This window comes from Heterodontus francisci, chromosome 5 (assembly GCF_036365525.1).
Source record: "Heterodontus francisci isolate sHetFra1 chromosome 5, sHetFra1.hap1, whole genome shotgun sequence".
NCBI lineage: Eukaryota > Metazoa > Chordata > Chondrichthyes > Heterodontiformes > Heterodontidae > Heterodontus > Heterodontus francisci.
The window spans coordinates 146,611,694-146,625,044 of NC_090375.1; the positions used below are offsets into that span (position 1 = coordinate 146,611,694).

Genomic DNA, 13,351 nt, shown 5'->3' on the forward strand with positions numbered 1-13,351 from the left:
AAATTGAGATATTGCTATTAGAGATCCATTGCTCCACTGTTACCTCTGTGAAAACAGCATCTTACTCTGTGGCTCTCTTTGCAAATACCTTGAAAGGTGTGAAGTTCCTGTATTTACATGGAAGATATGAAGAAAACTCGCCCCAGAAGGTTAAGTCAAATCATTTGAAGTCTAAATACCCTTTTAATGACATGTTAAGTGCTACTGTCAGTCAACTTCTCTGGCACTGAAAATTAACTATTATAAGTGTGGAGTCTTATTCTGAAGTCTCTTTTTTTCCCCCTCTGTTTTAATCCAATCTATCTTACCCTCATTATTTCGCTTTCTGTACATTGGACATTGAATTCACCCACTCTAATTTACAATTCCTTATTCAGGCCTTGTACTATTTATTTTGCAATCCTTTAATCTGATTGGTTAAGAAGATATGCAGTTGCTTGCCCTGTTCGTTCAGATTTCAGATATCCTGTAGAGCTTTTTTGGTTGAAGGACCCCTTTTCAAATGGATTAATAATCTCTTAACCGCACCCCACCATCTAAATTATCGTACTGTATAATAATTGTGGGATATCAGTGAGGTGGGTGTGCCCACTTAACTATTTAAAATAAACTCCCCTCTCTTGTTCAAGGCTGAACTCACCTGATGCCCATTACTAGCCTTGGTAATAGCGGGTCTACCAGATCATCTTCACTTTGCTCTCAGCATTGCTCCATGCAGGCTCGCCTCCTCAGTGAGGCAGCCATCCCACCCTGTACTGTATAAGTGGCCGCCACACTCCACTCCCGGCTTGCATCAAGCCTGCCACCGGCCGCCGCTTATTTGCGAACCCCCTTGAAAGTCTCTGCGGACTCCCAGGGTACTGCAGACAATGAAAGCCATTGCTGTAGAGAGCAGCGTGCCATTTCCATCTCACACTTCTGGCAACTTGCCACAAAATATATCAGAGATTAAACGTGCATGGGTCCCATTCGTTGACTGATTACAGAAATGTTTGAGCCTATGATTAACAAATTGCATTAATACAATAAATTGGGCTCCAGTATTTTCTAAGTGATCTGTTATTGTATTAGATTTCATGCATATAATTTCCAGTGACGTTTAATTGATGGTGTTAGGTGTAAGATGTAATTTAACTGTTCACATCGAATAACTTGTACTTTATTGAAAACTTTGTTTTTGGTTTTATATTTTATTTGAAGGATATGTGTGGGCAGCAGCCTGTCTGTGGTCATAATGGTGAGACCTATGATAACGTGTGTGCCGCCTACTCAGATCGTGTGGCCGTGGACTATATTGGACATTGCCAAGCTGTAGGCATTCTCCCCGATTACAGTTCTCATCCAGAGTGCTCATCCGTCACATGTTCACCGCTCCCCAGCAATGGGTGCAAGCCTGTCACTCCACCTGGTAAAGAAAAAATCTAACCTTTCCTAGAACTGGAAATCTGATTATTTGTTCTTAATTTCTACTGAATGTTGGCCTTTATATCAAACTCCCACATACCTATGGATGGTTTAGTTGGGCATATGTCCCTTTTATGATGCTTGATATTGTTGTATGTTTGGTTTGTCTGCTGCCACCTTAATATACTTCGTTAGTCTAGCTTAGAGAGATTACAGAGTCTTCAGTACTTTGAACATTAACTCTTTTATTACATTCTAACTATATACAGCTTTACACAAGTCTGTGTGACTCCTCTGAAGCCATGCTGCATCTCTCTCCAGTCTCTCTCTCTCATGTGATCTCTTACTTCATCATGGTGGAGGGTATTCCTTACACTGTCTCAGACATTAACTCTTTCAAAACCATATTCTACATCTCCCCCCAAGTCATTGTCCATATATATTTATACATTCATTATTTTATTTTTACATACTGCCCCATCTCCCCACAAGTCTCTGACATCACAGATTCAATCTGTCAGGACTCTCCCTGTTGGTGGTGTTATCAGATGCGGAAGATCAGTTGTCTTTCTCTGAACGGCCTTCATTGAAGTTTGTAGTATCCGGTGCTTTCAGAATTTCAGGTTCAACATCTGGTTTGTCCAAACATATGACTGATTGATGTCATTGATGAATAGGAATAGGATTCCTCCTGTATCATCTTATAGTACCTTCTGAAGTATGTATTGAATAAGATCACTGTTGATTCTCATCTCTCTGGACGATTACTCACTCTCTACCCATACATTTTGTCCTTCAGTGAACTTAGGTAGGTCCCTGGCACAATATTTCCTATTATAATTTTAGACTTGCTGCTTTCAGTAAGCCTTTTCTCTGCCTTGAACTCTCTGATAATCACAGACTTCTAGCCCTGGAAGTAACTTTTTGGGTCGGATTGGAAGTTGTTTCCTAAGCGTCCTTCAAATCAACAGTCCTGATGGTGCTAATCCACAATGGCCTTGCTTCATTAGTAGGTGTAGTATCTTTCTAGGCATGAAAAAACATACTGTTTTAGCATCTTTTTGCAAAGTAATACTATATTTGGTCTTCAGTCTTCCTAAATCAGTAAATAATTTTGGGAACTCCTTTTGGAAATGACTCCTAGATTCTTGTTGCTTCACTTCTTTCACTTTTCTTGTGAGATGAAGATCAATACAAGCTCTTCTACTGAAGAGAGAGAATTCCTGATTCTGTGGAGCATACAGTGTTTCTAATGTCTGCTTTCCCTTGTACTGGATTGTTACCCTGTAGCTTCCCCTTGACTTTCAGTTCAACACCTCCTGGCCATGTAATTGAGTTTCTGTTGGTTGCAGGTAATGCATTGATAACCAGGGCTCTTTGTCTGATAAGTCCATTTCACTTGCTGCAGTTTCTAGTTTAAAATTAGTGATATGTCCTTTGACTTTTATTTTTGCAGACCAAAATGCCTGCTTAGGATCATTGATCTCACCAAGGAAGTTTTTTTGATTTCCCTCCTAATGGATATTGTTCAACTTCATTAGCAACTGTATGTTTGAAGACTTTTTCTTTCGAACCTGTGGGAGTAGAGATTTTGCTTTGGCACATCTTCCAAAAATGCCCTATTTTTTATATACAAACTGTGTGGTTTTATTTTAATAAAAAAAAGTCAACAGATGAAACTCTCCGCCGAACAAAGGGACCTGGAACAAGCAGAGATCAGCAGCCGCCAGCCTCTTAATCCTGTTCAGTGGAAGCAGGACACCCTTCGCACCTGTGGGTCTTTTAGGCACCACAATACTGGCAGGGTTTCATGGTGTCTTGCTCTCCCCACCCCCACCCAACCCAACCCAACCCCACCCCAGTGTACCTTCTTTTCTGGTGCTTTTGTAGCACTGTGATTAAGGAACTGTACCGTGGCTGGAGGTTTCTTGAACCAAGTTCTTTGGTCACCTCTCAGGATTGCTCTGTTTTTCTTCCAGACCTCTGTTGGTCTCACCAGCTTAGTAGCTTTGTCTAAGGTGAGGTCTTCCTTAGATTGCAATAAATCTGATAGGGATTCATCAGTAATACCTACTACACTGTGGTCTCTTATTAATTCTGCTTTTAGGTCTCCATACTCACATCCTTCAGCTAGTCTGTAAAGGTCATTAATAAAAGCATCAACTGTTTCACCTGGTTTCTGGGACCCCCTTTTGTTAAATCTTGCCCTTTCCAGAATCTTGTTGCTCCTCAGGTTGAAATAGCTATCAAAGGTTTTTAAAACTTCATCAAATCTATCTGATGTCTCGTTAATGCCTTGTCTTACAATAACATCATCTACTATTGTTCCAATGGAATACAGCAAATGTGTTAATTTGCTCTGTTTCAGACTGGCAGTCTAATTTGAAAGCATTTCTATATCTCGAAGATCTTTTTTGCCAGAGTGACCAATTTTGAGTTTGATTTGGTCCTTCCATGTGTCCAAACCTCTCTGGTATTGTGGATTTAAGATCCGTGGCTTTAAATTTGGCTTACTTTGTAAAAATTTTCCCTACAGTATTGGACATTTCTCGCCCTTTTCAACCTCACGTTGACTCCTGCTATGGTCACCATTTCTCCCTGTGATCTCTCGCTGCGAGCCTCTGGATTTATTTCTTTACACGCAGTTTTGTAGTGTTTTTACTATTCTCTTTTTACTCCCTTCACTTAGACCATTTAACATATGCAGCGTTTTTGCTTTTCTTTTTGCTAACTTGCGGTCACCTCGGATCCACCCTCGCTAAGGACTTTTTGTTTTCCTGGTGCTGCCTGCCTAGTGACGTTAGGAACAAAATTCTTTTACCCTCTTTAAGGGTTGCTCACCAGATCCTCGACCATTGCTTGGTTCTCCGACTCGAAGTCTGTGATCGCTGGACCAGTATATTTTCACAGACTGCCCGCCTCTGTGGTGAGGCCTGAAACAAACTGATTCCCTGACTCTCCATGCTTCCTTCATCGAGTTCTGCAGTTTTGGTGCTTTTTCATATCAGCCCTTTTCAAAGTATTTCTTCAAATTCTTCTGGGAGTTGTATGGTAAAAACCACCACTGTTCATCAGGTTGTAAGTTTGGTTTGTCTGTTGCCACCTCAGTATACTAAGTTAGTCTAGCTTGGCGAGATTACTGAGTCTTCAGTACTTTAAATATTAACTCTTTTATTACATTCTAACAGGTCTGTGTGACTCACTTGAAGCCGCACTGCATCTCTCTCACATGTGGCACTGGATTTTGTTGCGCTCTGGGCTCCGTAGCGGGGGTGGGGGTGGTGCCAGAAGATCACAGGGGCTCGCCCAGGAGCCCGACACCGGGAATGCCGGGCCCGATCTTCCCAGCGGCGGGGAAGCTCTGTGGCAGCACATTTGCCGCTCTGCAGCGTGATCTGGGTTTGAATATTAAAATCATGCTTCCATTTAAATGTAATTTATAACCAGAGCGATCTTCCGCGTGACATGCGGCAGTCCCGCGCCTTCACTTTCCCGTCCAGGGAAAGCTGGTGCCACCAAGGTGGGGAAGGGGGAGCTCTGCATTTGTAGTGAAGTGGGGGTGGGGTGTGGGGAAAGGGGTCAAATCTGCATTGTCAGTGTAGTGGGGCAGGGGATAGGGTTGACCTCTGCACTTAGGTCAGTTCTGGGTGGGGTTGTGAAAGGGGTCAACTCTGCACACAGTGCATTTGGGATGGAAAAGGGGTAATCATGGCTTTTCTAATGTAGTTGGGGGGTGGGGGAGAGTCAAACTTTATTTTTTCGTTGCAGTTGGAGGGGGAGAACAGGGTCAACTTTCATCTGTCAACACTGGCCTGGCATCCCTTTAAAAATGGTGCCAGTGTTTTCTCAGAAACAGGTGACATTGTTGATAGCGTCACTGTGGCTGCCCCATGGTTGGGGTGGCTGCCCTGCATTTTATAATGAGCCGCTGTGCCATTTAGGAAAACAAAATCCAGCCTGTGATCTCTTATTTCTTATGCTGCTTCAGACATTAACCCTTAACCATTAACCACAACCATCTTCCTTTGTGCTCGGTATGACTCCTTTCAAACACTTATACTACAGGGTTGCTTGGTTAGAATACACACAGGAAAATTGTGCAGGGAGGCCTGTAACTGAGCCTGATCGATTTTCCATACATTTAAATGAGTAGACAGAAAATTGAATGGGATTTCTTATGGGCGTACGCTCCTCCTGTCAGATTTTCCTTCATGCATTTTGTCCAGGCAGTTCTTTACAACTGAGCAGTAATCTGCCCAAGTGATATTGATTGGTTCACATCAAAAAGCATTTAGCAACTATTTACAATAAAAGTTTGAACAGTATAGTAAGTAAAAAATATACTACTTGCAAAAGATAGGTCCGCAGACGTAATTTTTTTGATGTCTTCTAGGAGCCTGTTGCCCATTGTGTGCTGGAATGCTACGAGTTTTATGGAGCAAAGATCAGTTGGACAGCCTTGCTAAGGTAATTCCTAGATACAGAATAAAAACAAATGACTTCAGTTTGATTTAGAGATAATTGACTAAAATGGGCAACCTCTATCACAGTGGATTTCAATCATTTCTGTGTAGGGGAAGGAAGCCCTGCAATTATTTATCCAGTCCCAGAGAACCTCTGTCCAAATTGCTGTCTCCACATAATACTTTCTTTATATCAAATATTAGATTGACTGATATATTTTAAACTGAAAATGGATTTTTATTGGTAATATTCTTAATTACTTTGTGTGGGGGATATAAGACAGTACACAAATTTATGTACATATAATTTTAGAGTAGGACAACTGGTTACTCAGAGATAAGTCACTAAATGGACAACAACTTGCATTTATATACTGTGTTTAATGTAGACCAAATGCCCCAGGTCGCTTCACTGAGGCATAATCAGACAAAAATAGTTGCCAACCAAAGGAGTTGCTATAAGGACGAGTGACTAAAATAATGAAAGCTGTAGGTTTTAGTGAGGGTCTGATAAGAGGAGAGGAAGGTGGAGGGAATATCAGGACATGGGGCCTAAACAGCTGAAGATGCAGGCACCAATGGTATGGCAAAGAGAGGGTAAAGCAGAGGAGCCCAGAGTTGGAGGAACAGAGTTGTGTGTTTCAGGGGCTTATAGGAATGGAGGAAATTACAGATATAGGGAGTGGTGAGGCCATGAAGGGGTTTAAATACAAGGATGAGAATTTTAAATTAGAGGTGTTCATGGACTGGGCGTCAATCTAGGTTAGCAAGAACAAGAGTAATGGGAAGGCTGAACTTTGTGGGATTGGATATATGTACTTAGAATTGCATGAGTTTCCCCATTGCTTTGAAATGTTAAATATAAAAAAGCACATTGAGAACTCTTGTGGTGTGTGCAGAACCAAGGTTTTTATTATGCAAATGACATATCAACAACTCACCAGGATGAGCAAAGATTGGTCACAGAGTTGTTATCATGCTGAAGGAGGCTATTAGGCCCATCATGTCTGCACTGGCTCTCCAAAAGAGCCATTCACTTAGTGCCATTACCCTGCCTTCTCACCATAACCCTGCACATTCTTCCTTTTCATATAACACTCTAATTCCTTTTTGAATGCTTCAATTGAACCTGCCTTCACCACACTCTCAGGCAGTGCATTCCAGACCTTAATCACTCAATGTGCGAAAATGTTTTTCCTCATGTCACTTTTGCTTCTTTTACCAATTACTTCAAATCTGTGCCCCCTCGTTCTCGATCCTCACACGAATGGGAACAGTTTCTCCCTATTTACTGTGGCCCGACTCCTCATAATTTTGAATACCTCTATCAAATCTGCTCTCAGCCTTCTTTTCTCCAAGGAAAACAATTATAACTGCTCCAATCTGTCTTCATAACCGAAGTATCTCATCCCTGGAACAATTCTCATGAATCATTTCTGCACTCTCCAATGCCTTCACATCTTTCTTAAAGTGCGGCACCCAGAACTGGACGCAATACTCCTGCTGCGGCCATACTAGTGTCTTATACAAGTTAAACATAACCTCCTTGCTCCTGTACTCTGTGCCCCTATTAATAAAGCCCAGGACACTGTATGCTTTATTAATCGCTCTCAACCTGTCCTGCCATCTTCAATGACTTAAGCACATATACACCAGATCCCGCTGCTCCTTAACCCCCTTTAGAATTGTACCCTTTATCTTATATTGTCTCTCCATATTCCTCCTACCAAAATGAATACGAACATACGAATTAGGAGCAGGAGTAGGCCACTCGGCCCTTCAAGCCTGCTCTGCCATTCTGTAAGTTCATGAATGAACTGATTACTCCACATTTCCTCCTACCCCCGATAACCTTCCACCCCCTTGCTTATCAAGAATCTATCTACCTCTGCCGTAAAAATATTCAAAGACTCTACTTCCACTGCCTTTTGAGGAAGAGAATTCCAAAGACTCGCGACCCTGAGAAAAAATTTCTCCTCATCTCTGTCTTAAATGGGCGACCCCTTATTTTTAAACAGTGACCCCGAGTTCTAGATTCTCCCACAAGGAGAAACATCCTTTCCACATCCACCCTGTCAAGGCACTTCAGCATCTTGTATGTTTCAATCAAGTCGCCTCTTATTCTTCTAAATTCCAGCAGATACGACCCTAGCCTGTCCAGTCTTTCCTCGGAAGACAGCCCGTCCATTCTAGGTATTCGTCCAGTAAACCTTCTCTGTACTGCCTCCAACATATTTACATCCTTCCTTAAATAAGGCGGCCAGTACTGTACACAGTACTCCGGATGCGGTCTCACCTTGTATAGCTGAAGCATAACCTCCCTACTTTTGGATTCAATTCCCCTTTAATTATTAATTTCTTCCTTTATACCCCGCCCTACAGCATGGTTAATGTTAGGTGGCCTGTACACCACTCCCACAATTGACTTCTTGCCTTTGATTTCTTATCTCCACCAAAAGTGCTTCTACATCCTGGTCTCCTGAACTTAGGTCATCACTCTCTATTGAGTTATTACCATCATTAATTAACAGACCTAACCCTCCACCTTTTCCTAGCTTCCTGTCCTTCCTAAATGCTGTGTACCCTTCAATATTCAGGTCCCAATCTGTCACCCTGCAGCCATGTCCCTGAAATGGCTATCAGATCGTACTTATTTATTTCTATTTGTTCTCTCAGTTCATCTGTTTTGTTTCGAATGCTACGTGCATTCAGATACAGAGCCTTTAGTTTTGCCCTCTTATTATTTTTGTAACCTCTAGCCATATCTGTTGATTTACTCTTAGGGGTAGGTGGTGGCGTAGTGGTATTATCACTGGACTAGTAACCCAGAGACCCAGGGTATTTCTCTGGGGACATGGGTTCGAATCCCACCACAGCAGAAGGTGGAATTTGAATTTAATTAATAAATCTGGAATTAAAAGCTAGTCTAATGATGGCCATGAAACCATTGTCGATTGTTGTAAAAACCCATCTGCTTCACTAGTATCCTTTAGGGAAGGAAATCTGCTGTTCTTACCTGGTCTGGCCGACATTTGACTCCAGACCCACAGCAATGTGGTTAACTCTTATATGCCCTCTGAAATAGCCTAGCAAGCCACTCAGTTGTACCTAACCGCTACGAAGTCAATAAAAAGGAATGAAACTGGACGGACCACCCGGCATCGACCTAGGCACTGAAACGACAATGGCAAACCCAGCCCTGTCGACCCTGCAAAGTCCTCCTTACTAACATCTGGGGGCTTGTGCCAAAGTTGGGAGAGCTGTCCCACAGACTAGTCAAGCAACAGCCTGACATAGTCATACTCACGGAATCATACCTTACAGACAATGTCCCAGACACTGCCATCATCATCCCTCGGTATGTCCTGTCCCACCGGCAGGACAGACCCACCAGAGGTGGTGGCACAGTGGTATACAGTAGGGAGGGAGTTGCCCTGGGAGTCCTCAACATTGACTCCGGACCCCATGAAGTCTCATGGCATCAGATCAAACATGGGCAAGGTAACCTCCTACTGATTACCACCTACCGCCCTCCCGCAGCTGATGACTCAGTACTCCTCCATGTTGAACACCACTTGGAGGAAGCACTGAGGGTGGCAAGGGCACAAAATGTACTCTAGGTGGGGGACTTCAATGTCCATCACCAAGAGTGGCTCGGTAGCACCACTACTGACCGAGCTGGCCGAGTCCTAAAGGACATAGCTGCTAGACTGTGTCTGCGGCAGGTGGTGGGGGAACCAACAAGAGGGAAAAACATACTTGATGTCCTCACCAATCTGCCTGCCGCAGATGTTTCTGTCCATGACAGTATTGGTAGGAGTGACCACCGCACAGTCTTTGTGGAGACGAAATCCCGCCTTCACATTGAGGATACCGTCCATCGTGTTGTGTGGCACCATCACTGTGCTAAATGGGATAGATTTCGAACAGATCTAGCAATGCAAAACTGGGCTTCCATGAAGCGCTGTGGGCCATCAGCAGCAGCAGAATTGTACTCAATCACAATCTGTAACCTCATGGCCCGGCATATCCCCCACTCTACCATTACCATCAAGCCAGGAGACCAATCCTGGTTCAATGAAGAATGCAGGAGGGCATGCCAGGAGCAGCACCAGGCATACCTCAAAATGAGGTGTCAACCTGATGAAGCTACAACCCAGGACTACTTGCATGCCAAACTGCGTAAGCAGCATGCAATAGACAGAGCTAAGCGATCCCATAACCAACAGATCAGATCTAAGCTCTGCAGTCCTGCCACATCCAGTCGTGAATGGTGGTGGACAATTAAACAACTAACTGGAGGAGGTGGATCCACAAATATCCCCATCCTGAATGATGGGGGAGCCCAGCACATCAATGCGAAAGATAAGGCTGAAGCATTTGCAACAATCTTCAGCCAGAAGTGCCGAGTTGATGATCCATCTCGGCCTCCTCCTGAAGTCCCCAGCATCACAGATGCCAGACTTCAGCCAATTCGATTCACTCCACGTGATATCAAGAAACGACTGAAGGCACTGTATACTGCAAAAGCTATGGACCTTGACAATATTCCAGCAATAGTACTGAAGACCTGTGCTCCAGAACTTGCAGCGCCCCTAGCCAAGCTGTTCCAGTACAGCTACAACACTGGCATCTACCCTGCAATATGGAAAATTGCCCAGGTATGTCCTGTACACAAAAAGCAGGACAAGTCCAGCCCGGCCAATTACCGCCCCATCAGCCTACTCTCAATCATCAGTAAAGTGATGGAAGGTGTCATCAACAGTGCCATCCAGCAGCACTTGCTTAGCAATAACTTGCTCAGTGACGCTCAGTTTGGGTTCCGCCAGGGCCACTCCGCTCCTGAACTCATTACAGCCTTGGTTCAAACATGGACAAAAGAGCTGAACTCAAGAGGTGAGGTGAGAGTGACTGACCTTGACATCAAGGCAGCATTTGACCAAGTATGGCATCAAGGAGCCCTAGCAAAACTGAGGTCAATGGGAATCGGGGGAAAACCCTCCACTGGCTGGAGTCATACCTAGCGCAAAGGAAGATGGTTGTGGTTGTTGGAGGTCAATCATCTGAGCTCCAGGACATCACTGCAGGAGTTCCTCAGGGTAGTGTCCTAGGCCCAACCATCTTCAGCTGCTTCATCAATGACCTTCCTTCAATCATAAGGTCAGAAGTGGGGATGTTCGCGGATGATTGCACAATGTTCAGCACCATTCATGACTCCTCAGATACTGAAGCAGTCCGTGTAGAAATGCAGCAAGACCTGGACAATATCCAGGCTTGGGCTGATAAGTGGCAAGTAACATTCGCGCCACACAAGTGCCAGGCAATGACCATCTCCAACAAGAGAGAATCTAACCATCTCCCCTTGACATTCAATGGCATTACCATCGCTGAATCCCCCACTATCAACATCCTTGGGGCTACCATTGACCAGAAACTGAACTGGAGTAGCCATATAAATACCATGGCTACAAGAGCAGGTCAGAGGCTAGGAATCCTGAGGTGAGTAACTCACCTCCTGACTGCCCAAAGCCTGTCCACCATCTACAAGGCACAAGTCAGGAGTGTGATGGAATACTCTCCACTTGCCTGGATGGGTGCAGCTCCAACAACACTCAAGAAGCTAGACACCATCCAGGACAAAGCAGCCCGCTTGATTGGCACCCCATCTACAAACATTCACTCCCTCCACCACCGACGCACAATGGCAGCAGTGTGTATTGTCGACAAGTTGCAATGCAGCAATGCACCAAGGCTCCTTAGACAGCACCTTCCAAACCCGCGACCTCTACCAACTAGAAGGACAAGGGCAGCAAATACATGGGAACACCACCACCTGCAAATTCCCCTCCAAGTCACACACCATCCTGACTTGGAACTATATCGCCGTTCCTTCACTTGCTGGGTCAAAATCCTGGAACTCCCTTCCTAACAGCACTGTGGGTATACCTACCCCAAATGATCTGCAGCGGTTCAAGAAGGCAGCTCACCACCACCTTCTCAAGGGCAATTAGGGATGGGCAACAAATGCTGGCCTGGCCAGTGACGTCTCCATCCCCTGAATGAATTAAAAAAAAAAGATTTGTGAGCTCTGTTGCTTCCTGTCACAATCTGTTTATCATTTTCCATATTAATGCCTTTCTCTCTTGCCTTGTCTATACTCCTTGATTTACCATATCTTCCCAAATTTGATCCCTTCCCCCATTATTCAGTTTAAAACCCTCTCTACTTCCCTCGTTATGAGGCTCGCTGGAACACTGGCCCCAGCACAGTTCAGGTGTAGACCGTCCCAAAGGTACAGCCACCACTTTCCCCAGTACTGGTGCCATCACACTCCTGACTTGTGCCTTGAACTGGAACCCACTCTATCACACCAGTCTTTGAGCCATGCATTAATTTTATTATTTAATTACCCTATGCCAATTTGCATGTGGCTCTGGTAATAATCCAGAGATTATTGCCTTTGAGGTTTTGCTTCTTAATTTGTTGTCTAGTTCCTTATACTGACTATGCAGAACCTCTTTCCTTGTCCTGTCAATGTCGTTGGTACCTACATGGACCACGATGACTGGATCCTCTCCCTCCCACTGTAAGTTGCTCTCCAGCTTTGAGCAGATGTCCCGAACCCGGACACAACCGTCTGGACTCTCGCTCTTTGCTGCAGAGAACAGTGTCAATCCCCCTAACTATACTCTCTCTCTCTCTCTCTCTCTCTCTCTCTCTCTCTCTCTCTCTCTCTCTGTCTCTGTCTCTGTCTCTGTCTCTATCTCTCTCTGTCTCTCTCTGTCTCTCTCTCTGGTCTCTTCACCTGATTGGTAAAATTGATTAAATGACTGCCTGTCTAATGAGAGCAAATCTGAGGTGTTGCAGCATGCTTTGAATAGTATAAGTGCTGCAGATTCCCGTGTTCACCAATTCCATATTTCTTCACTCTGTGACATGGCAGGGAGTCCATGGAACTGAAGTGTCCAAAAGATTGAGAAGAACTCTGAAGACTTTCTCCTTTCGATTATTTTTGGGATTATTTAAAACATTGAGTGTCAAGTATTTAGATTATCAATATATTCTTTTGCTGATGTATAACTACAAATTAGAAATAAATTTGACTATTTGACATTAACCTGCAATACAAAACTCTCTTAGAGCCACTCTATCTGTGGCCATCTATGATCTCTTCCCCTCACTCTTCTCACCCTAGCTTAACTGGTCTTACTCGTATATAATCCCACTGTATCTTTATACAAAGCAGAAAGTAGGAATAAACGGGTCATTCTCGCATTGGCAGGCTGTGACTAGTAGGGTACTGCAGGGATCAGTGCTTGGGCCCTAGCTGTTAATAATATATATCAATGATTTGGATGTGGGGACCAAATTTAGTATTTCCAAGTTCGCGGATGACACAAAACTAGGTGGGAATGTGTGTTGTGAAGAAGATGCAAAGCGGGATTTGGACAGACTTAGTGAGCGGGCAGGAACGTGGCAGGTGG

At 44.0% G+C, this 13,351-nt stretch overlaps 1 protein-coding gene across 2 annotated transcripts in view; it reads left to right on the plus strand.

The window, feature by feature from the left end:
* reck (reversion-inducing-cysteine-rich protein with kazal motifs) overlaps window positions 1-13,351 on the plus strand; it is a 223,797-nt gene that overhangs the window by 190,433 nt on the left and 20,013 nt on the right. For both annotated transcript variants that reach the window (XM_068032209.1, XM_068032210.1), the window contains 2 exons: window positions 1,201-1,408; window positions 5,798-5,871. In XM_068032209.1, coding sequence (XP_067888310.1) covers window positions 1,201-1,408; window positions 5,798-5,871 — 282 coding nt within the window. The remainder of the gene's footprint in view (window positions 1-1,200; window positions 1,409-5,797; window positions 5,872-13,351) is intronic.